Source organism: Lactuca virosa, chromosome 9, assembly GCF_052849685.1.
Source record: "Lactuca virosa cultivar CGN04683 chromosome 9, Lactuca_virosa_CGN04683_v6, whole genome shotgun sequence".
NCBI classification, from domain to species: Eukaryota; Viridiplantae; Streptophyta; class Magnoliopsida; order Asterales; family Asteraceae; genus Lactuca; species Lactuca virosa.
In genome coordinates this window covers 42,476,312-42,501,553 of record NC_136434.1, presented here as the reverse complement: position 1 = coordinate 42,501,553, position 25,242 = coordinate 42,476,312, and the positions used below count along the sequence as shown (strand labels likewise).

Below are 25,242 nucleotides of genomic sequence, written 5' to 3'. Positions count from 1 at the left end.
CGGGTTTGTATATATTTATATACTTAATAAATACATATTTTTATAACTAGATATTTAATACACAAAAAACTTTTTAAAAAAAACTTTTTATATAGAAAATATAAGATTTTTATGTAAAAATACGTTTTTTTTTGTATAAATATGATTTTATAACGAAAAAACATATTAGAAACAATTTTTTGAGAAAAAAAGTTGTAAAAAAAACTAAAGTTAGGATGAATTCATAATAAAATTCTAAAATTTGGGCAAAAAGGGTAAACTTTGAACCAAATTTGTAACAAAATTTAAAATCTGGGCCAAAAAATTTTGGACCAAATTTGTAATAAATTTTGAAATCTGGGCCAAAAATGTAATTTTTGAAAGTTGGATGACATGTTGACCGGGTCAAAGGGTTAAATTGAATACAATTACCGGTATTTGAGACTTAATTGAAATATATATATATATAAGGACTAAATCGATTATGAGACCAATATGTAGAGATTTTATTACAGTTTTTCTTAATTTGTTTGAATAATAAATATATATTCAGTACCTGAATGGCTAAATATATAAAAAAAATATAAATATGCCAATGTTACTAGTGACTAGTGAGAGAAGGGAACGGTAAGTTTGTTTGTTTTTTTAACCAACTCTGTAATTATCTCTCTGCCCTTGTAAGCTGTATATAATCACGTTGGCTGGTTCAAACCTCTTTCTCCATTGTTGAATTGTTTCAAAGCTCACTTTAATCCATTTCTCCTATAAATTTTCAAGGCGAGGTCCTCACTTTCTTCCCGATCTCTTAGTTACGGTAAGGTCTTTAACATACAATACAACACGATATCCGTGTTTGTCTATGTTTTCTTTAGTGATTGAGCTAGTTTTTGGAATATAAATTTGTGGATTTTGTTCGCAATCAGAAAAGGAATGATGGGTTTCGTTTGCAATCGAAAAGAAGTAGTGGGTCTGATTTCGATCTGCTTAGATCTATGTATATCTACCGATTTGAACGAATTCCGAAATTTTCTTGTGTTATAGGTTTGCGAGGGAAGGAGGAAAGACTAATGGCTAATAGAGTAGATAATGAGTACGATTATTTATTCAAGATCGTGTTGATAGGGGACTCGGGTGTCGGAAAATCCAATATTCTGTCGAGGTTTACGAGGAACGAATTCTGTTTGGAGTCCAAATCAACAATTGGAGTTGAGTTTGCTACTAGAACTCTTCAGGTCTGAATTTCCTTCTTTTTCCTGTTGATTTCTCTTTGAACCTAAAAGACCTACGATCCGATTAACAGTTTCTCTTAATATATCGTCTAATTAGTAATTACTCCTGTTTGATAAAATCCAATCGAAAGTCCATTAAATTTAGCGTACCAAGTGTTTGATAGAATGCCTACGATCCGATTTGACTAAATTACATGAAAACAGGTTGATGGAAAGACAGTGAAGGCACAAATTTGGGACACAGCAGGGCAAGAAAGGTACAGAGCGATAACCAGCGCATACTACAGAGGTGCAGTTGGGGCTCTTCTGGTGTACGACATAACCAAGAGCCAAACCTTCGATAACATTCAAAGATGGTTGCGTGAGTTAAGAGACCACGCAGACTCCAACATTGTGATCATGATGGCCGGAAACAAGTCTGATCTGAATCATCTCAGAGCAGTGGCTGAACAAGATGGCCAATCTCTCGCTGAAAAAGAAGGGCTTTCATTTCTTGAAACATCAGCACTTGAAGCACATAATGTTGAGAAAGCATTTCAAACTGTTTTGACAGATATATATCATATCGTTAGCAAGAAAGCATTAGCAGCTCAAGAAGCATCAGGTCCTACTCCTTTACCTGGTCAAGGAACCACCATTAATGTCGCTGATTCATCTGGGAATAATACAAAGAGAGGTTGCTGTTCAACTTGAATTGAAACATATTTGATGAGGTAAAGCTAAAGATTTCTTTTTTTGTTTTCTTTTTGTAATCAAGAAACACCTTCTTTTGACCTTGTAGAATACTATCTTACTTGAGAACAATTCTTGTGAAAATTCGATATATGGTTTAGTATTTTGGATTCCATTGTTGACTCGTTTCTGTGATTTGTCATTTGACCCCGTTCTTTTGAAATTATATTCATTTTGGCTGTTAATTGAATGAGAAAATTGAAATAGGGACCAAATGTGGATTGTCTTGATAGTTTAGAGATCATTTTGTAATTTTAAAGTAGAATATGACTATTGGGTGCCAGGTAATAAAGCATGAAATCCTTTCAACACCGCCCCACGCACGCTGGGGCCTCTTGCTCTCGTCAACATTACAATAAAGAAGAAAATAACATATTACAATGTAACCCTCATAGTTTGTGAGCTTGTGACATACAACCCCCATATTTTGCTGTGAATGTTTAATTCTAACTTCTATGTTTTGTGTGTGTTTGGTATTATCCTCATACTTGCAACGTCACACAAATGGTTTAAGAATTTTTGATCTACAAACAGCACTACAAAAGTTTTAAATTGTGTTATGTATTGCGGTACGGTTTAGTGAGATGCAAACCATTACTATTTTATTTTTTCTGTCTTTAAATTTCTAATTGTTTAGGTTTACTTATGGGTTAGGACACTAGAAACCATACAAACTTTAGAACACAAACCTATCTAGATAGAAAAATTAACCCTCCGATGTGGAATAATCGAAATGTCCTCCTTAAATTAAGATTTCCGACCATCAATAAACTGTTTCCAAATTCAACGCTTATGATGACTGAGGAAACAATGAATTTCCAAAAATGCAAAACATTGAAGTTGTAGATTGTGTCATCTTTCACGGTAATTTTAAACTCTCTTAATCAAAGTTACAAGAAATAGGATATGTTTATAACAAGGAATCCCTTACAATATTGTGACATGGTCCATCTATCAAACAACATTCATTTGCCTTTATTTGTTTATTTTTCCTTGGAATTAACCATTCTTAACTCGTATTTGTCAAGTAAAAATTAAACTACATGTGTAGTGTTCGGTTTCTAGTTTGTAAATTTGTTAAACCACAAACTACGTCGTGTAGGTTAACAAATTTGCAAACCATAAACAACATTACCAAGGTTTTAGATTGTGTTATGTGGTGTGATTTGTGCGATGTGGACGATTTGTTCAGTTTGATTAACAATCTTAAAAGAAACTACCATTCCCCATAGTGGAATTCGAGCTTGATGGTGGGGCTAACCTAGGTATGCAACTCCTTAAGACATTTTCATTGGCTAATTGAGCTTTATAACTTTTTACACGATAAACCTAATCATGTGCTATATGGTGACAATTCCTCGATTTGCTTTGGTAACGTATTTTAAGACATGCGGTATATATGTTTTCAGATGAACGCGTACATATTCATCAATGAGGCAACAATTTTAAATGGTCATGTATCATATTCAGTTAAACAAATAGAGCGACATTTAAAAAAAAAAACATTGCGCTATTTTAGGACATGCGGTGCATTTGTTTTCGGATGAACGCACACATATTTGTCAATGAGGCAACATATTCAAATGGTATTTTAACAATGCACTACAAATATGTTTAAGTTATAAAAAAAAATATAGTTTCCATTGGGTGTTCACCTTGAAGTTTAATGTAACAGGTGCATGCGCTTGTTTTTTTTTTTTTTCAATCCGAAAGAAATATAGCACAAATGCTTAAGAAAAGAAACACTTATGAAATCATACGTTTTCATTGCTAAATAAAACAAATGAAAAATATCCCAAACTTTTGAAACCATTGCAAATGTAAAATAAATTGCTTAGACAATATAATCTAGACTCAAATTCATTAGAAACAACATAGTTCCCAGTCTATACATATAAAATCATCAAGAGGTTCCAATGTTTGATTTCAAACTCCATAATTCCATTTAAATTGAAGGTTATGAACATTTGAAATTAACATATATTTTTACATAATTTCTATTCCCTAATTATTTTTAAACCGATCAACCAGCTATTCAATATTTTATGTATGACTATCATAATTTTAATCAATATATGGTAAACTAACAAATTACGGTAAAGAGTGACAAAAATTATATCCCTCTACTTTTAAAAGTCTTTTATCTCAATGGTACAAATTAAGTCTATGATTCCTAGATTCTACAAGTATTTTTGAGTTTATTTTTAAATAAGAAAATCAAAAAAAAAAAATTGCACCAAAATAAGGACTATAATAATGTTTTTAAAACATGATGTGGTATATCTAACATTCATAAACCATGAGGGGAGTATTTTGTAAATATCCCAAAAAAACAAGTGGGAAACAAATAGCCCACCATCAATTTTTTGGGCATATCAAAACCCTAGATTTCAAATTTGTCTTTGGATTAACAAAATCAGAAAGATAAAATACCAGCACAAAAGTTTTGATTGGGAAATGAGAGCAGAAATTTGAAACCACACAAGCACTACGGATTTATCGTTCTCGACGAATTTTGATCATCGAGTTCGGCATCTCCGCCCAATCAGAGTTGCAGCCCCTCTTCTCCTCCCTCCTCCGTCAGCTCGCCAAATTTTTATCTGCAATTGAATTTTTGTTAATATTTTTCTGTAACCCTACTTGTCCATGCGCATACATCATGTGTATGATTAAAAATTCCGAGGAACAAAAACAATGTACTAACAATAAGTAGTTGAAAATCGCCGAAGCAATTTCGGTTTCTTGTGGTTTGCTTTTGTTTTACGATCTAGGGTTTCTGGGTGTTTTTGAGAACCCAGGTTTCGGAGAAATTTCGAGGGAGATAGAAGTATTTAGAGATCAATGGCTCAAAATGGTCAGGGAATAGACCCTGCCGTACTCGATGATATAATCAATCGGCTATTGGAGTTCCGGCTAGCGAGAACCGTCCGGCAGGTTCAGCTTTCGGAAGCGGAGATCCGTCAACTATGTGCCGCTGCTCGAGAAATCTTTCTTCAACAGCCTAATCTTCTAGAGCTCGAAGCTCCCATCAAGATTTGCGGTAAGAAAAACGATAATCTGATTTCCTTGATGTATTCAAATTTCAAATACTGTTGGTTTTGTAGCGATTTTTCATTATCCTGTTCCATTGCGTATTTGTTGTTTGTCGTGAGGATCTTATCTGATTTTTATTCTGATTGTATGGTGTAGAATCCATATTTAACTGTTTGATCTCTGTGAAATCAGGTGACATTCATGGACAATATGGTGATCTGTTAAGGCTGTTTGAATATGGAGGGTTTCCTCCAGATGCAAATTACTTGTTTCTAGGGGACTATGTGGATCGTGGGAAGCAGAGTCTTGAAACCATATGCCTTTTACTCGCCTACAAAATCAAATTCCCTGAAAACTTCTTCCTTTTAAGAGGAAACCATGAATGTGCTTCCATCAACAGGATCTATGGCTTCTATGACGAATGTAAACGCCGATTCAATGTTAGACTTTGGAAAACTTTTACTGATTGTTTCAATTGTCTTCCTGTTGCTGCTCTTATAGATGACAAAATACTATGCATGCATGGTGGTCTTTCTCCTGATCTTACAAACTTAGATCAAATAAGAAACTTACCTCGCCCCACTGATGTTCCAGACACCGGTTTGCTTTGTGATTTACTCTGGTCAGATCCTAATCGTGACATTAAAGGTTGGGGAATGAATGATAGGGGAGTTTCTTATACTTTTGGTCCTGATAAAGTTGCAGAGTTCTTAATGCAGCATGATATGGACCTTGTTTGTCGTGCTCATCAGGTTTTATTCACATTCACATTACATTTATGTATGGTTTTGAGGGTATGTATGTAATTGACTAATTGGAATGTTGGTTTGTCATTTTTGCAGGTTGTAGAAGATGGGTATGAATTCTTTGCTGATAGACAGCTTGTTACTATATTCTCTGCTCCAAATTATTGTGGTGAATTTGATAATGCTGGTGCTATGATGAGTGTTGATGAGAGCTTAATGTGTTCTTTCCAAATCTTGAAGCCAGCTGATAGAAAACCTAGATTTTTATAATTCGGTGACTTGAATTCTGCTGTATTGGTGACCTGGTAAGTATCAATTTATTTTCTTGAACTTGTTGCCTATGTGTGAAATAGTGAATTGACATAATTGTCCTCTGGTTGTTTGTGAATTGTGATTGCAGAATTGAAGATGGATGACAGCAGGAGTGGTGTGTTGTGGTTTTCTGTGAAGAACATGTTGGAAAGACCTTTTGTTGAAGTTTTTTCTGCTTTTAAGGTAAGGGGTAGTTCCAGGATGACCACAAAATGCTGCTACTTTTTTTTTTTTTTATATATATATTTTTTCTTCCTATTTAAAACACTATTAATGGAGTCTGTGGTTTTAAACCGTTGACATAGCAATTTATGATGAGACTGCAACTACATTTGGGTTTGTAAATTGCAATGATTGACACTGTACTACTACTATTACTATTACTACTACTAATTGTTGTTAGACACCAAAGAATTGTGAACTAATCCAGATAGAAAATCTCTGGAGTTGGGTCTTTTAAAAATGGGTTTAATTGGGTTTTTTAAGTGAGGGTTCAATTCAAGTCTTATTGGAGACAAAACGAGTAGTTTAAGAGTAGTAGTGTGTGTATGTGTTTGATGTTAAAAAAAAACTTGTGGATGTGCTCCCTTTTAGCTAACATGTCTTTATGAGGTGGGTAACATCTACTTTAAACTCCTTTCATTTTTATTCATAAAACACCAAGTACTTGAATTCTCATTTAGGTGTAGAAGTTAATGATTTAATTCCAAGGTTGTAAAAATCGTTCGGCATTAGCTTGTCGGTAGAATGAGGTTAATGGATTAGTCGGCTAGGCGGGGATTAAGCATTTCTCAAATAGTTTCTGTTAGATGTTTATGTGATTCTATATTGATGTCTTTTCATATGGTGTTTATATATTATTACTTTTATGGAGTCAAAAACCTGTGTCTCGCCACATTTTTTTAAGTGTAGCGTATTATTTTGATGTGTCTCGTATAATGAAGTTATAGACACTTGCGGATAGAGATGCAAATTTATATGAGCAATTGGAGATATACAAGTGCTCGTTTTTATTCCATGTTTTTGGCCTTTTGACTTTGTACCAATGCTATTTTAGTGATGTTTGATGTATGCTTGAGACATCCTTTGTGGTTTTCTAGTTTTGAAACATTTTTATTTATTTAATGTTTGAAAATGTATGAGATTTTTCGTTGTAATATTTTTATGAAAATATGATTTCCAAAACCTTAAATGATTTTTCAAATTTGACTAAAAACAAAGGATGTTATGATTTGTATCTTCAAAACGTTAGTATAAGTGAACTATGTTTAATAGTTATACCTAGGCATAAAATTTAGATGCTTAAGCGTTGATCGGTGAGGAGTTGTGAGAAATAGACAATAATTTGTCCGTAAAAATTCTTAAGCTGATTGACAACTTTTCTTGATAATAGTTGTATCAAAGAGTGGTCTTGTATAGCAATGACGCTAATAGCGACGCGTTTAATGCGATTCACCATGATTTATGTGAGCACTATAGCGGTGCTACCACCGTAATTGCTTGTAAGTCATTGTTAGGCTACTTGACAAAAAGAAAAATGATTTTTGGGATAAATCTAATTTGTTTAAATAAGTCTAAACCAAAAACTTGAATTTTTTTGTGGGTTGACTTAATTAGAAAGCGACCATTTGTTCTTCGTTTCGTATATTGTGGAGTTTCGTTTGTGAATATTGTAACAAGCTAACAAGCCTAGTAGTTTAACTATGACATTTTTGGATTGGGTTGATTTATGGACATTAATCCATTTATCATGTTAGTTGTTAAGAGATTTAGCTCTTATACTTATCAATTATGAATTATCATCTTAATTCTAACATTTATGATGTTAACTCTCTCTCTCTCTCTCTATATATATATATATATATATATATATATATATATATATATATATATATATATATATATATTTGAACAACAAACTAATCTACTCCTAAATTTTCGCGAATTACCTATCAAAGACCATTTGTATAATACTATAATATATAAATACTATATAATATAAAAAAAAACGCTACAAATAGTAGTATATGATTGCTATTGGAATGTAATAACTGCATAATGATTACCTTATCTTCCCCCAATGTAAGCCTATGTCGTGTTCCAAACCCAATTTTCTTATCTTCCTCCAATGTAAGCTTATGTCGTGTTCCAAGCCCAACTTTGTATATAGATAGAGAATTGTTAGAACATGTAGTGATCTAGAAAATTAGATAATGTTTATGAAAACAACATTTCTTTAAACATCATATTGAAAAAGTGGACAAATTAAAGAAGTTATTAAGGTTAAGTAGCTTTAGTAAAAAAAAAAGCCACCTCATTGTGTAGAAGAAAAACATACAAAATATGGTAGGTCTTGTTGACCGAATTAGTATATAATGGATAAACTGTAAAAACAATACAAAATATGATAGTTTCTATATAATTTATCAAAATTTTAAATAATTTTATAGAAACACTAGATAATACTATATGCGTGCAAATGCAACCAAGGGAATCAATGAAGTGGATTGTGAACCCTTAATTCACTTCTTTTGTCCAAATTTATACTCCTATTATTTTTTTCAGTAGATTATTCATTGCCAACATATTTTTTTTTGTGGAATTTCAAAACTTATTAATTTTTATAAGATTGATATACAACCAACGACATATAATTTATTTTTTAAAATATTTATTTTTTAATTGAATTCAATAAATTATTATATTTTTCTCTGCTTTCTCATTACACTATTAAATTACATTTCAATCCGAATATGATACAATAGCAGCACTAGATAGACATAAATGACAAAATTATGCCATTTTGAATATGACATATGTAATTCCTGCGTTTATCGCTATGCATTATTAACATATGTAACCGACGTTGGTTAACAATTGTAATCATTTGATGAATAAGTAAAAGAAAATTGTTTGAATCAATTTGATTTATATGTGTATATAATATTAGGCGAAAACTTAATAGATAAGGCTAAAACAAATATTAAAATAAAATATTAATTAGGATAAGTAGCCATGATGAAAGTTGGAGTAGTCGTGATGAGAATTTCAGGGATATAAACGTCCAAGTCTAATTTCGTATGAAGAAGTTATGATCATTTAAAGTTTCGCGTTCAACCTGATACAACAGAGTGTGTTGTAAATAGTGAATCGGAGATAGGTTGCTTATTAACTTAAGTAATCTAAACGAAAGTCGTAATGATCGTAAAACCGAGATCGTGCATATAGAGAACGTCCAAATCCGACTTCATATGAGGAAGTTGTGATTTTTCGAAGTTTAGCGCTGCTGTGTTAGGACAAAAATCGAATTTTAGATCGGTTAATTTTTAGCCGAAACAACCTAAACGAGAGTCGAAGATCTCGTTAATAGGAGTCATTCGATATAACGACAATCGAGAACGGATATCGTATGAAAACGATATGAATTTTAAACGGAGATTAGCAGTCTAAACTTTCTAAAATAATAAATAAATAAATAAAGTGAGAATTATCTGACGGAGTCTAAACGAAAGTTGTAGATTTCGTCGATAGCTGTGCGTGAATATAAATAACGTCAAAAACGGAGTTCGTATGAAGAAAATACAAATTTTTGAAAATCTGAAAAAAGTTTGCGCATGCGGGGTGCGTGACGCGCAGGGTCTTCTAGAAGGGACCACACAGGTCCAACTAATTTCCGCCACGTGTCGTAAGTAGAATGAGCCACATCACCAGGCACGGCGCATGATAGCTTATTTTATTTCCTTATTTTTATTAGTTTATTTTAGACTTTTATCTATTTTTATTAGTATTGCATTGTATATTCTTTATTTTCTTTATCATGGATCGTATCGGGGACTTTTTATTTTGCATGAGGAATTTTGCAGGATTTTGGAGCTCATTGCGGTTGCGGTTTGACTGGAGTTGGGCTTAGTGGGCTTTCTGATGCATTATTGGGCTTGGCGGATCCACCAAAGAAGATTTGGGCTTAAAAAGCTAAAGGCTTGGATGAAGTGGGCTTGTGAAGATGGATCATGAACTTTTATTTTGGGCTTGGAGCATCCATATTTGAAGCTAGAAGATGATTGGTTAGTTTGAATCATGTGGGATATGGAGGGGACCAAGAGAATCTTTGGTAATGAGATGGTTAGTGGAGGAAAAATGAGCCAATAGCATTCCAGCAGCACTTGCGCGGGTGGAATTTTCGTCGCGCGGGTACCCGCGCAACTGCCCAGTTTTGGGCATTTTGGTCATTTGACTTGCCATTACCTTGGGGGATGGGATCTATCAGGTATCACTTCGATTTTACACCATTGGAGACGAGGAGAAGGCGATTTTGAAGCTCAATACTCATTTCTTTTCATCTTTCCAAGTTATTGGTAGTTTCTTTATGCAATTAGACTTTTGTGATTGTTGTTCTAGTGCCATGAGTGGCTAAACTCTCTATTTGGTTAACTTTGGCTAAAAACCCTTGAATGTTTGTGGGTTTTTGAAGGATTCATGTTTGATTATCAATTATCTCATGTTTATGATTCTAGTTCATATTTCTTATGCTTGTTTGATACTTTGATCATGAGCTTGATACTTGAATGAGCAATTGTTGGTTTATTTCTTTGGTTTTGCATTGAATCATTGAATTTACTTAGAACAAGAGCTTTATGATGGTAGAAATCATCTCTAGCTTATGAATCATAGCTCCTTTATGGATGTGTAAGCATTGACATCCTCTAGAAATTAGGGATTCCTTCATTCTTAAGGCTAATCAACTTCTTGGGTTCAATTGCTTCAATTGGATCTTTGATTTTGATTAAGAAGGTGTGTTGTGGGCTTCCACAACCTCCATACTACCTATGAGGAATCTTGACATATCATGTTTCATGATTGCTATAACCAATTTGAGATGAATGATAAGCTTTGTATTGAATCCTAATGATAAACACACAAATGTTCATTGTGTTGAATTGTCTTGGTTAACCAATTGTTCCCAACATTTGAGCATCTCACCATCTTGCTTAATTGCAAGCTTTTTAGTTATTCAAGTCTTTTAGTTTTCAAGCAATCACAACACCCCCTTTTAATTTAATTGTAGTTAGTTAGTTTATTTACACTAGTTCTATTAGATTGCATTGGTGATTGAATACAACCATTTTCCCGAGGATCGATACCCTATTTTACCATTATATTACGTTTTATTTGCAAACAAAGGGTGTAATTTGCTTGGTGGACTTGACATCCCATCAACGCGCTTTTTTAAATTCTATATATACGAGTTGTCATCCGTATATGCTCCTCACAAATCAAAACCCCAACTCCTTTCTTGAGTTTCTTTCGATTCTAGCCCAATTTTTCTTAGTATTTAGGGTATTTTTGCGAAGCCCTGCGGTCCCTGCCTCCCTAGGTACCCGACATTAGTAGCTCTCGAGTCGGAGTTCTGGCAGTGCAATTTCTAGACTTTTGTTAGGAAAATCTTTGTAAGTTAAGTTATATTCATATTACTTTTAGTGTAACTTATATTTATATTCATAATCGTTATTATGAATCTATAAATAAGATTTATCAGTGATTCCATGTCAATATACTGATTGATCTACTTACAGGGATGATGTCTAGACTGAATTTAGCGATGTGTTTAAAGTGGGATTTTTCAAACAATATACTCTGTATACCAAACGGACCCTACCTCCAATATGATCCTACCTGGTTGTTCCTTACTTGATAGATCTTGATGTAGACATTTGGATTGTTGTGGAATCTAGACTATCATTAGTCATAAGAAATAATAAACTAAGACTTAGTGATAACTGAACTTAGGTCACATCAAAGGAAAAACTAAGTGCTGAAGCGAAGCGCTGCCCAACTTTCCAGTCATCCACTTTAACAAGTGAGTGCATAGTTACTTTCAGTTTACACACACATATATATATATATATATATATATATATATATAAAGTATGTAGATGATTAAATGCTATGTGTGTCTATTATCTGATATTTGTGTTAGATGAATTATATGATTTAATCGTATATGTATTTTCATATATAAAATATATTAGGTAGTGATGAGTGATGAAAATGATGATATCTAGCAAAGTATAGATGGTAACCACAAACTATTCTAGACAATCCAGTGGAAATGTTGGCAGACTCACAACCTGTAGGTGTTAATGAACTATCTGTTCATTTGACGTACTTTATCCCTCATGGTTGTCTTATTAACATATAATGCTATAGGAATCCCCGAAGCAGTATTGTCTATCCGTTGCTGATGATGATTCTTAGGATAGGTTCCATGAGATCAATATTTTATGATCAGTAAGTGAGAATAATAAGAATATGTAATCAGGAGAATTATTTGATGTGAATTATATGACTAAAAAACTTAATTGTTGTGGGTTGAAAACTATATGTACTCATCAGACCTTCAAACTTGACCCACTTAGTTTCTTTGTATCACAGGTAGCAGTACGAAGACACAGAGTTGATGAGTGATTTGAGGAGTTGTTAGGCCATAGTATAATAAATTGATGTAAGGGCATGTTAAAACAAGTTTATGCTTATGTATCTGTATTGACGATGACATCTCAAAGTTTTTTTATAATGAAATATGTTTCTTTGGATATATTCAAATATTATGTTTTGAGAACAAATTCCGCAAATTTATAAATACTCTCTTTTAAAATAAGAATAAATAAAAAAAGTATTTTCTGACTGTGAAAATGAGAATGTCGCAACAACGGACACCACATAGAATTCGTTAGCAGTTTATCTTATTGATATCTACATCTTAAGAACCCAAAAAATAATTTAGTGGTCTATTTGATATAATTAAAAGACAAATGACCTAAGTTGTAAACCACGTATTGTTGTTTCATTTTATGACATTAACCTTTTCTCGCAAATGAAGAAGAAATTGCATTTTCTCTCTTATTTATTACGACAAAGAATCAAATTAACACTATATTTATTTTATTTTTGTACTTTTTTTTTCAAGTGACAGTGGTTTCCAAGTTGAGACATATAATTGTCATGTCATAGTCAAACATGATCAACCAAATAAACAAGTTACTTTTTAACTTTTTTTCACATGAATAAAACATAAATGAAAGTGGTAAAAAAGTTGCAAGAGAAGTTCAAGTACTTAAAGTCTTAAATGGAACAAACCTGAGATTTGTTTACTATTTATTTAGTAACAATAAGTAACAACCTTCGAAACCGAACCAAATCAAACTAAATAATTAGAATCCGTGACAAAGAGTGAGATATTACTAAATTTGTATATAGTTACATACAATGATTTCGTATTTCAAATCCCAACGAATTCTATCATCCTTGTAACGCTCGAACAACACCCCTCGAATAATGGCCATATTTCATGCCAAAGAGGCTTGGGAAATACCAGTGTGATATAACTCTCCTAAATGTCATCACAACTTGTCTATTCTAATTGCAAGACAACTGTACAACAAATTCTTTTCAGATACCAATAAGAAAATATACTATTGTGAAAATCGTAAAAATCTATTTATATTGTTAAATCAAAGAGTTTTTACATACATTGTAACCATAAAAAGTAAAGAAATATAATAATAAATAAAGCATCGCATTTATCTAAGCATTAGACTCCAGTGAATCATTTTTTTCTTTTTTTTTATCAATCATCATTATTTTTCCAATTTACGAGGCATCATAAAAATGGAAACCTGAAAACATTCTACATGTTTTTGTGTTCGTATTACCAGAATTTGGATCCTTGATTTTACTCAAATATTTACTAATCTATGTACTGTTATATGGACCAATTAAAATAGCTTTATTAGTGTACATGATTTTATATTCAAAATAGTGTATGTCACACATTTGATTTAATTAGTATACATATAAATTATAAAACATACATTCTTTTATACGATTATTAAAACAGATGTTGGAAACTAAGCTTTCAGAAGGTCAAACTTCATATGCATAGTAGTAAAAGATGGTCAAACCTCTTCAAGAAATGAAGGATTTATAACGCCAACTTCTATGCATGTATATATCACGTGCATGGTCATGTGACAATGTTTTGACATATGAGGGCAAATGTTTTTACTATATAAAGGCTACTTATGCCACTTGATTTATCATAAGGCATAAGGTTTAACAATGAAACTAACAAAATCACAGTTTGTGCTCTTGGTCACACTAGTGACAATCTGGACCACCACTCCTGATGTGGTTGGTGGTGGAAGAATGCCAAATCAATACGGTGGCTATAACCCATCACCACCATCCCAACCACCTCCGACATTTCAGAGTCCACCACTTTCTTATGCAAGTCCACCACCTTCTCAAAGCTATCAACCACCTCCATCATCTCAAAATCCACCACCCTCTCAAGGCAATCAACCACCTACATCACCTCAAAGTCCACCGTCTCAAAGTTATCAGCCACCTCCCTCGCAACAAAATCCACCACCATCTCAAGGCATTCAACCACCTCCATCATCAAAAAGTCCACCATCTTATGCAACTCCCCCACCATCTCGAGGCCATCAACCACCTCCAACATCTCAAAGTCCACCACCTTCTCAAGGATATCAACCACCCTCATCTCAAATTCCACCACCATCATCTCAAGGTAATCAACCACCACCATTTCAAGGCCATCATCCACCTCCAACATCTCAACCACCACCTTCTCAAGGTTATCAACCATCCCCTTCGTCTCAAAGCCCACCACCACCATCATCTCAGAGTCCACCACCATCTCAAGGTTGCCAACCATCTCCACCATCTCAAAGTCCACCACCAACTCATGGATATCAACCACCACCATCTCAAGGCCATCAACCCCCTCCATCGTCTCAAAATCCACCACCATCTCAAGGCCATCAACCCCCTCCATCGTCTCAAAGTCCACCACCATCTCAAGGCCATCAACCACCTCCAACATCTCATAGTCCTCCACCTTCTCAAGGCTATCGATCACCACCATCGCAAGGTCATCAACCTCCACCATCTCAAGGACATCAACCACCTCCCTCATCCTATAGTCCACCCCCTTCTCAAGGTTATCAGCCACCTCCATCTCAAAATCCACCACCTCCGACATCTCAGGTTCCACTGCCTTCTCAAGGATGTCAGCCACCCCCGTCTCAATGCCTACCACCATCTGAAGGAGGTCAACCACCTTCATCACAAAGTCCACCTTCACCATATCAAAGTCCACCAACTAATCAAGGTTATCAAGCACCTCCATATCAAAATCCACCACCATCACAAGGCCATCAACCGCCTCCATCATCTCTTAGTCCTCCCCCTTCTCAAGGTTATCAATCATCTCCATCGTCTCAAACCCCACCACCATCTCAAGGCCATCAACCACCTCCAACACCTCAAAGTCCACCACCATTGTATGCAAGCCCACCACCTTCTCATGGCTTTCAACAACCTCCATCATCAAAATGTCCACCATCATCTCGCCACCATCATCGACCACCCTCCCATAAAAAAACGCCACCGGTAAGATCATATCCACCACCACCATCACAAGGTCAATCTCCACCCTCATATGGTTTTCCATCCCCTCCACCACCATCTCCTATACCAAGTCCACCAGCCTCGCCTTACTATTATCAGCCACCATCTAGTCCATACCATAAAACCATTATGGGTTCAAAACAGTAGCACTAATATATTTAAGAATATATGTCACTTCTCTTTGCTTGAGGTCAATGACTAATGTGTCTTGTGTTTTGTTTTGATCTTTCATATATTTCCTAATAATAATTTTCATCGACAAAGATTTGTAATATATATATATATATATATATATATATATATATATATATATATATATATATATATATATTACGGTAAACCGTGAGTTTCTATGGAGCCTGTTATATGAATATATGTATGCTATACATATACACAAGGTTAATAATTATCATGGACATTTTTGGTTATAATATGCATATATTATTAATCTTGCCACACAATTTTTGATCAATTTTAGAGAATTTAATATAATTTGGAGTAATATAATAATTTGATAAAAAAAATTGTATAAATTTTAACAAAATTTATTCAAGTAAATAATTAGTGTGCAACTATCATGTGACAGCAATAACATGCACACTAATCCAAATAATCCTGAAATGAACTTTAGCATAACAAATAGTCAAATATATAAACCTTTTGGCTCCGGTTTGCAAATTAAAATAAATAAATAAATAAAAACCACATTCTTGCAAAATATACAGTTTCTTGACACGATTACTTTATAATGAAATTAGATTATCATGAAGAAATCAATTCTCAACATGAAATAAGAAATTACCCCTTTTGGCTCCGGTTTTACTGCACTGCCACAGAACCATCTCGCTTCATTTTCAGCAAATTAGTCTCAATTTTCCTCAACACTGGTTTATATCTGCAAATTACCAACCAAAAAAATGAAAAAATGTATGACCAAAAGCAATTTGAATTTAAAATAAAAATGAAGGCATACGTTCGAGTGAGACCATTGTAGGCTTGCATGAGTTGCTGGAGTTTAGCAGAGAGGTGTAGGACCTCAGCATATAGTGTCTCTCCCCTGCTCTGTTCTTTAGCAAGTTGACCCTGCATCCATAATTACTTTTTGACTTAATGCAGAAAAAATGACTTTCTATAGAAAGAAAGTCAATGAAATTTATGAGAGATTGAATGACTCACTAACCTTTAGGGAAACCATCTCATTCCCACCTTCTTTGGATTCTGATATAATCTCGTGATGATTTGCAATTGGTATCTTAGTAACTTGTTCGTTCCTTAATCTATCTATCATCATACGAAGTTCCTCATTTTGTTTTAAACAATCTTTAACCTACATATGAATTATAATCTCATGATCATTTGCAATGGGTGTATTTATATTGTTGAAATAGATAAAAAAAAATAAAAAAAAATAAAAAATAAAATAAAAAATAAAAAAAACTTACTTGGTTTTCCCATTGTACCACTACACTTGTTGATTCTTGATAAGCTGAAGATAGGTTAGAATTCTCCTCGAAAAGTTTTTCTATTTCACAAGATTGTGAATCGATCTGTGGATGAAATAATAATTGAAGCTCATTTTTTATGTCAATATGTTGAAAATAACAAAAATTATAGTGAAATAGTTTTACCTCAAATAGTAGCTTCTGTCTGCTGTTTTCCAACCTCTCAACAGCTACTGCCATGTCATGCAATTGCTTCTCAAGTCTCTCTTTGTCTTCCTACAATCCATAAAGATAATAAAAAATATAATAATATAATAGGAAATAATAATACAAATTTCCTGGTTGATACATTTGCTATGTACATTGCTATGTTTTGCATTTATTAGCATCATTTCCTTTCCCTTACCAATGTGAATTGGATCTCTTTTCCTGAAACCCCTGGCATTGCATGAGAAAGCAACAAAATCAGAATGATAAAAAGTGAATTTGGGTAAGGACATCAAAATGAGGAGTTTTACAGACATTAAAGAAAGGATTATAGAGATCAGTAATTAACAGTATTGTATTCCATCTTATCTATCATAAGTTTAACAATTTATTATGTATTTAAGGTTGATCAAGTGAAATAAGGAGCAGAAAATGTACTTCAATTTATTAACACCTGAGATCTTGTTGGACATGGCTGCAAGTTTTTCTTCTAAATTCCTCTTTTCAGAAATGATGGCAGATATTCGATGTTTCTCCTCTGCTAACTGTTGTTGCTCTTGTCGTCTCAAAATTCCTTCTTGACGTCTCAACATTGATTCTTGCTATTTAGGTAACCAAATTTAGTAAGCTAAAAAGTGTTTATTTAAAAGAACCTCTAAAAGTAATTAAATTCACTTGTCATAAATCATTCAAACCTCTAACTGGATCTTCAACTCAGCAAGCTCCTTCTCAATAGCTTGCATCTGATCTTGTGGGCCTCCCATTGAGATACCAGCACCAACATTTCCATTGATGGTTTGTCTTTGTAGGGAGTTTAACTCTGCTCTTAATGCAGCTGCATCTTCCTCGGCCTGTTCAAGAGTTTATAACAATATATACATAAATCATTTGACTTTTCAACCACAAAAAAATGATGCATATTGCTTACTACCCTGTATTGTTCTTCTTCTGCTTCCTTTAGACGCTTCTTGAGCGATCGAACTTGTGCTGAGAAATCCTCCTACACTAAAACATCAGTGTTTGGTAGTATTGGTATATATGTTGTCAGTGTGAAACTTCATCACATAGAATCTAGAAAAATCTTTTGATCATTTGTACCCTTGCAACAACTGCTGCATCTTTTTCCATTGCAACATCCTTAAGAGCTTTTCTCAATGATGGTACTGTATTTTGTTCCTGTAATCCAATAGCTGTTGCTTATAAAAATTCAAAAAAGCAAAACAATAACTGCATGATCATGACCCAACAACTGAGCACATACCAGAGAATTCACTCGCTTCACAAGCATGTTATTTTCAATTTCCCTAGAATGAAGCTGAAACACCAACAAGACCATAAACAATAAGGAATCACATCAAGCATGAAGCAAAGAGATGGAGATTGGGGGTAATAACAGAAATAGTATAGGAAAAACTATAAAACCTGTGAACTCAAGTTTTTATTCTCTTTGTCAAGTTTGGCATTCCTTTTCTGCAAATCTTGTAACTGTGATACCAATCCACTAATATCATACTGCAACATTCTCTCAACAAAACATGCAATTCGGAATTAATATTTAACTAACATATCGTTAGTCTCTCTAAAACCGCAATGTAAACCTATTATTCTTACATTATTGCGATGATGAATACATGAAGCAATTTTAATCAACATGTGATGAAAATTTATCGAGAAGACACAATCGAATTAGTAAATACGAACCTCTGAAATTCCAGTACTGCTAGATGATTTCGAAATCCCTGCAGCCGCTGATTGAATAAAACATAAAGAGAATTCAATGAATATGACCACGAAAATCAACGTAACCTACACACATTGATCGAATTAAAAGTTACCTTTAGGGCTTGGAGGCTTCGTGATATCAGGTCCGGACGATGTTTTGCTTAATTTCTGAGCCGCTCTCTTTTGACGAATTTCTTCCAACTAGAATGAACAAATTTATCATCAATTGATCCAACAAACCATTGCTCGCACAAAAATTAAATTAACTTGAAAAAATTGTTTGTAATACGAAAAATTCAAAATTCAAACCGTTCGACGACCAAGAGATGCATGATGAGACGCCATTGCAGGGAGCGGGAGAGCGATTGAGATGGTTAGGCTATCAACAGTTTTCGCATGCCGTCGCCAAAATGGGGAATTAACGGAAACTTTTGTTTTATGAAGAAATCATATTTATATTAATATAATTTAAAACATAAAAGTAGTCAAAAGTGTCTGGGTGGTGTAGTCGGTTATCACGCTAGTCTCACACACTAGAGGTCCCCGGTTCGAACCCGGGCTCAGACATATTTTTAGTTATATTTTTCTAAAACTATACATCTATATAAGATTCAATCAATGAATATTTTAAAGACAACTTATAAGGTGTTACTTACATTTTGCAAATAGTTAATTCAACATTTACAATTAATCATCTAAAGAATCATGTTTTAAGTCTATAACTTTGCTTTAGGAAAGAAGTTCCATGTATAATGTATTGGAAGGTTATTCTATTTACACTATCGTCCGATTCTGTTTGCACTCCCAACTTGATTGATTTGAATATATAAATCTCCTTTCCTTTAGAAAAGTGAATTGATTTAAAGGTTTATAAGATAGGTTAACACCATTTATTTAAGATCATCTCAGCTAAATTGTTTATTTAATTAATATATGGGGCTACACATCCAGTTGCACAAATATGTTTGAAATGAACCCACAACGACATAATAGTAGGTATCAGATTTCCAGCTATCATGCTACTTTGCTGTAACACTTATCACAATTAAACTTGTTGATTTTTCTGATTATGTTCTATACCTTCCTTAAAAAATTGAACTTAAACATCCCGAGCTACTTCACGACCAGCTAACCATCTTATAACCCATAATTTCTAATTTTGTATGCAATTGGCGTCCACAATTTTCGAAAAATAATCCAACATTTTTTCACAACTCAAATTCACTGAGAATCGTATGAAGTGGCCTAGTGTATAAATCATTAAATTGAAAGAAAAAAACAACCAATTGTGATGTCGAGTTACATGTCAATAGTTGATTGAGTGTATGTATATTATAAAAATAATAACCAAAATTGTAAAAATATTTATTTAGGTTGGAAAACAGCTAGGTGGAGGGATCAGAATTTTAATTTACCCCGTATTCTGTTTACACTCTTGTTCAGTTGTTTGATTGATTCGCAAATCTTTTTCTCAAACAAAGGGATTAGATTAAATCAAAGGTTGATGCGATAGGAAAGCAGGTTTATTTAGGTTTCTTTAAGATCATCTAAGTTATTAAAACACATGAAACCGGTTTATCTAACAAATTAATTACGCTTGTCATCTTTTAGGGTACTTTGTTCAAGAGTTCTTGTGTATCGCTATATTACAAAAGCACATCATCCATGGGGGTTGATCTACTACCAATACCAAAACCTAGATGGGGAGAGCTTGATGAAGAGGATGACGAAAAAGATTATTACTCCACATTGCTTCCCAAACAGGTGATCGGACCTGACGAACACGGTGTAAAGAAGGTGGTCGAGTATAAGTTCAACAACGACGGTAACAAGGTTAAGATAACCACCACAACACGTGTTCGTAAGCTCGCCACCTCTCGACTCAGTAAGAGCGCCGTGGAGAGGCGTTCATGGTTGAAGTTCGGCGACGCTGTTCATGTGGATGTCGGTGCCCGGCTAACCATGGTTTCTACAGAAGAAATCATCTTTAAGCGTCCTAAAGCTCCAGGTGCACGTTCGGTTTATCTATATAGATTCTTTCTGGTTTTCTTTAATTAAGATTGCAATTTCATTCTTATCCAAAGGTCAAGAAGACACGAATGCATCTGGGGATCCATTAACTCGCGGAGCTGTTCTGATAGTATGTAGGAGTTGTGGTAAGAAAGGTGATCACTGGACCTCAAAGTGCCCCTACAAGGCTGAGAATCTGAACCACCCTTCAGTTTTATCAGTCACTGATGATAGTGAGAAAGGAGATGTATATGTCCCACCCATAAAGCGAGGTGGTGCTGATATGAGGCGGAGGAATGATGAGAACTCAGTTCGAGTAAATAACCTGTCGGAGGACACCCGAGAACCTGACTTGCACGAGCTGTTCCGGCCGTTTGGTAGCGTTTCACGTGTTTATGTGGCAATGGATCAAAAGACTCAGATGAGTCGAGGTTTCGGGTTTGTTAATTTCGTGAGGAGGGAAGATGGTGATAAAGCTATTGCTAAACTTAATGGGTATGGTTATGATAATCTTATCTTGGCTGTTGAATGGGCTGCGCCTAGGCCAAAATAACCGCAAATTACTCTTTTGTATTGATGAAGTGCTTTTGAGTGTTGATCTGTTTGCTACCGTTTGGCACATGGACTGGATAGAACAAAACTGGATTGCTACCGTTTGGCACATGGACCAGATAGAACAGAACTGGACTGGAGGTCCAGTTCTGAACTAATAATATTATTTGTCCATTTGGTTTGACTAGTACAAGACAACACAATACATTAAAATTAAAAAATTATCCTTTATATATATATATATATATATATATATATATATATATATATATATTATCTCCAAAGCATTCGACCTATAGACACATCCACCGCCACTTTTATCTTCTTCCACCATAAGATTTCCTTGCTCTTCAACCGGCAAATATCCGAATATAATATTATAATGATTAGAATTGTAATCTCCGATTTAAAACAATCAATTATACAATTGTAATTTGAGAGTAATTTTCACCAATCACTTCCAAGTCCAAGTCGGTGTAAATTGCAAAATATTACATTTATTATATATAAAATAGCTTACAGCATTTCTTTTCCTGTCAAACGTTAGAAACAAAAAAAAAACCATGGTAAAAAAACTTCGTGAACAGAAATCGATCACGACGTGGTGCTGCTATGATATTAATTTCAAAATATTATCTATCTTACTTTTTCTTAATATAAACTTATTAGTAATATTAATTTGGAATAATATTTGTGAATCGTTGTTATATGAGTTGTTGATGGAGACATGAATAGAGAAGATTATGCAAAATGTGTTTATGTCGTTATAAGTCCTCTTCCATCTTGTTCCACCCTTTTGGGTGGGACTAAAATTTTATCATTTAGTCCCATTGACTTGGTCAATAACTTATTTTAGTTCTGTCTCATTCACACCAAACGCCTTCTAAAAAAATCGTGTTCCGTTCTGTCCTGTTCAGTTCCACCCACCAAACGCTACCTTTATGAACAACTTAATATGAGATTATGAAATTTTTACTTATCAATAGAAGGAAAAAAATTAAATATAGTGAAATTAACTATACTAACTATTGTATATCTTTAATTGTTTTTTGTAAAATGATATTCTTTTTGCAAACTAAACACATAGTCTAGAAGTATTTTTTATGGGTAACTCACATGGTTAACCCGATTCTTGATTCGTGGGGCCTCGAACCCGTGGGCCCCGATCCCATTTGAGGAATATTTGTTAAAACAATCGGGGTCGGGAGCGGGGACGGGGACGGGGGCAAGGTTAACTCCCGTTTTAATTTCGGGGACGGGGATGGGGATATGCAATCCCGTCTTGAACCCTCATGGGGCTCATTACTATATTTATATATAGAAAATTCCTAAAATTTTACCCTAATTTACGAAAAAGTCACAAACTAAATTTTGTTTACGAAAAAGCATGAATTACCGGTAAAAATGGTGATTTGACCCATTTTTTCCGGTTTACCGGTTTTATTACTTACCTGTTTCACTAAAGTCTCATTATTTTACCGTAATTTGCGAATAAGTCCCAAAATAAAATTTAGTGATGATTTGGTCATTTTCTCTATGTAACATACATTTTACCGGTTTCATTGCTGACCCGGACACCTAGTCATTAAATGAGATGATGAAATGGATATGTTGAGTTATATAATGTTATGTTTAGCATAAAACTTGATATCCTGATGTATTGTATATATTTTTGGAACATAAAATGCATCCAACGAAGACTACAATAATTATATAAATTAACAACAACTGCGTTATTTTTTACGTTTATCAGAAATATAAAAATGTCTAGCTAATCTTATGTAACCCAATATATCCATCTCATCAGACATCAACTCATTTTCTGCCATTTTTTTCTTGGAAACACACATTTTATGGTTTCATTGCCGAAGTAGATACATAGTCATAAATGAGCCGATGAGATAGGTATCAAATTTTATAGTAAATGTGGCATTATATAACCCAGCGTATTCATCTTATCAGCTAATTTAATGACTAGGTGTCTAAGCCAGCAGTGAAACCGATAAAATGTATGTTACATAAAGAAAAGGGTCAAATCATCAGTAAATTTTATTTTGGGACTTATTCGTAAATTGGGGTAAAATAATGGGACTTTAGTGAAACATGTAAGTAATAAAACCGGTAAACCGGAAAAAATGGGTCAAATAGCCATTTTTACCGGTAATTCATGTTTTTTCGTAAACAAATTTTAGTTTGGGACTTTTTCGTAAATTAGGGTAAAAATTTAGGACTTTTCTGGAGATTTCCCAATATTAATTATATAAATATAAAAAATAATAGTAATGATTTTGAACTTCTAAAAGTCAACAAAACAATCATGTTTTCAATTTGTTAGTGTAACGTTTTTGAGATGTGATCAATGTTTTAAAAACCGGTTTTTTAGTTGAACCGGTATGGTGACCGGTTCCCGGTTCAACCGGTTTCTCCGTCTGGTCAACCGGTTTCTATAATTTTCATCTTTTTTCATATTTTCATATACATACATATCATGAATTTGACGTTTACAAGTTTAAACATTAAAAATACACATAAAAACAAGTTGTAGATCAATCCAAATATATTAAAATAATGCATAACAATAAGTTTTTGTGTTTTATATCAATCCATATACGTCAAAAAGAAAATAAAGTATAATACCGAAACAAAATATAATTTTAGATAAATACAAACATATCAAAAAACTTTATAACATTTGTCATATGATTTAATTTAAAGAAAACTAAATAGATTTGAAAAAAAATCACCAAAATTTATTATGCAAATGGTTCTTTTCCATGCGTTTTTATTCGGTTTAACTGGTTCAACCGGTTTAATTTGACCGATTCAACCGGTTTTTTCTAAAATCCGCCTGGTTCAATCCGGTTCAGAAATTGACGTAAAGTCGGTGATAGTTGAACCGTTTCCTCCCTCAGTTCCCGGTCCAATCGGTTCTATCGGCCGGTTCAAACCGGTTTTTAAAACATTGGATGTGATAACATTTTTGTTTTTAACATATAAAATTATGTTATAAATAACTATTTTTAACCAAAAAAATAGCTTCTTTAAACCCAAAAAACAACTTCTTTTAGCCCAATAAAAAAATTTCAAAATCAGTCGGGGGGGGGGGGGGGGGGGATGGGGAAATAACAGGGGTGAAGGCGGATGATGCAATCTCATCCCGTTTGCTCCCGTTGACATCCCTAGTCAAAGATTCATTAAAATTTTGCATTTTGAACACATTTCGGATAAGCAATTTTCAGAACAAATGTCGTCTTATAGTGATTAGCTCGAATTTTTCTAGGCATGTGTTGTTTTTCTAATCTTATTCTTTCGTTTTGGATTTAGAAAAAATTGCAAAAATGGTCCCTGTGGTATGCATTTTTTTGGGGGTTTTAGTCCACACCACGACTTTTTTGGATTGGTGGTCCTTTTGAGGTAGTTTTCGTTACATTTTTGGTCCCTCGGTAAACTGAAATGACTGTAATGCCCTTCTAATATTTTTTTTTATGTTTTTTCTATTTAATTTAAATGAAAAAGAAAATAAATAATTAAATTGGACCCACATTTCTCTCTCTCTCTCTCTCTCTCTCTCTCTATATATATATATATATATATATATATATATATATATATATATATATATATATCCGTCTATCTATAGACAAACACACACACGATCCTCACCCCCATTCTTCCCCAGCCAAACCATTCACCTTCATTGCTCTTGCTTCACCCACACCTTCGTCTTATTCTCTGATTTACCTTCGCCTCATCGTCGGTCTCTGTTATCGCCTGAAGTCAGCT

The 25,242-nt window shown here is 33.8% G+C and overlaps 4 protein-coding genes and 1 non-coding gene across 6 annotated transcripts; 4 read left to right on the top strand and 1 right to left on the bottom strand.

Annotated features, from left to right (window-relative positions):
* The first annotated feature begins 669 nt into the window (after window positions 1-669).
* On the top strand, window positions 670-2,055 carry LOC145137016 (ras-related protein Rab2BV). Its single transcript, XM_079071159.1, has 3 exons — window positions 670-793; window positions 1,021-1,211; window positions 1,413-2,055. Exons 2-3 carry the CDS (start codon window positions 1,047-1,049, stop codon window positions 1,899-1,901), a joined length of 654 nt encoding a protein of 217 aa, XP_078927285.1. The 5' UTR covers window positions 670-793; window positions 1,021-1,046; the 3' UTR covers window positions 1,902-2,055.
* Window positions 2,056-4,322: 2,267 nt separating this feature from the next.
* Window positions 4,323-6,376, top strand: LOC145137130 (serine/threonine-protein phosphatase PP1 isozyme 2-like). Its single transcript, XM_079071266.1, has 4 exons — window positions 4,323-4,980; window positions 5,166-5,725; window positions 5,816-6,024; window positions 6,120-6,376. The coding sequence occupies exons 1-3, from the start codon at window positions 4,782-4,784 to the stop codon at window positions 5,987-5,989; spliced, it is 933 nt and encodes a 310-aa protein (XP_078927392.1). The 5' UTR covers window positions 4,323-4,781; the 3' UTR covers window positions 5,990-6,024; window positions 6,120-6,376.
* A 9,776-nt stretch (window positions 6,377-16,152) lies between these two features.
* LOC145138080 (uncharacterized) lies at window positions 16,153-19,314 on the bottom strand. Of its 2 annotated transcripts, none has more exons than XM_079072228.1 (15): window positions 19,207-19,314; window positions 19,011-19,098; window positions 18,877-18,923; window positions 18,598-18,687; window positions 18,437-18,490; window positions 18,274-18,351; window positions 18,107-18,175; window positions 17,871-18,026; window positions 17,630-17,777; window positions 17,375-17,406; window positions 17,155-17,244; window positions 16,969-17,073; window positions 16,707-16,853; window positions 16,500-16,609; window positions 16,153-16,421 (listed from the first exon to the last, which is right to left on the bottom strand). In XM_079072228.1, the coding sequence occupies exons 1-15, from the start codon at window positions 19,240-19,242 to the stop codon at window positions 16,346-16,348; spliced, it is 1,326 nt and encodes a 441-aa protein (XP_078928354.1). In that variant the 5' UTR covers window positions 19,243-19,314; the 3' UTR covers window positions 16,153-16,345. The 2 variants fall into 2 exon arrangements, with proteins under 2 accessions (XP_078928354.1, XP_078928355.1); XM_079072229.1 differs by having other exon boundaries at window positions 18,598-18,660.
* Window positions 19,315-19,390: 76 nt separating this feature from the next.
* Window positions 19,391-19,464, top strand: TRNAV-CAC (transfer RNA valine (anticodon CAC)). The gene has a single exon. It is a non-coding gene; the product is annotated as a tRNA-Val (tRNA).
* A 1,009-nt stretch (window positions 19,465-20,473) lies between these two features.
* Window positions 20,474-21,499, top strand: LOC145138675 (uncharacterized). The gene is made up of 2 exons (XM_079072716.1): window positions 20,474-20,905; window positions 20,982-21,499. The coding sequence occupies exons 1-2, from the start codon at window positions 20,563-20,565 to the stop codon at window positions 21,458-21,460; spliced, it is 822 nt and encodes a 273-aa protein (XP_078928842.1). The 5' UTR covers window positions 20,474-20,562; the 3' UTR covers window positions 21,461-21,499.
* The last annotated feature ends 3,743 nt before the right edge of the window (window positions 21,500-25,242 follow it).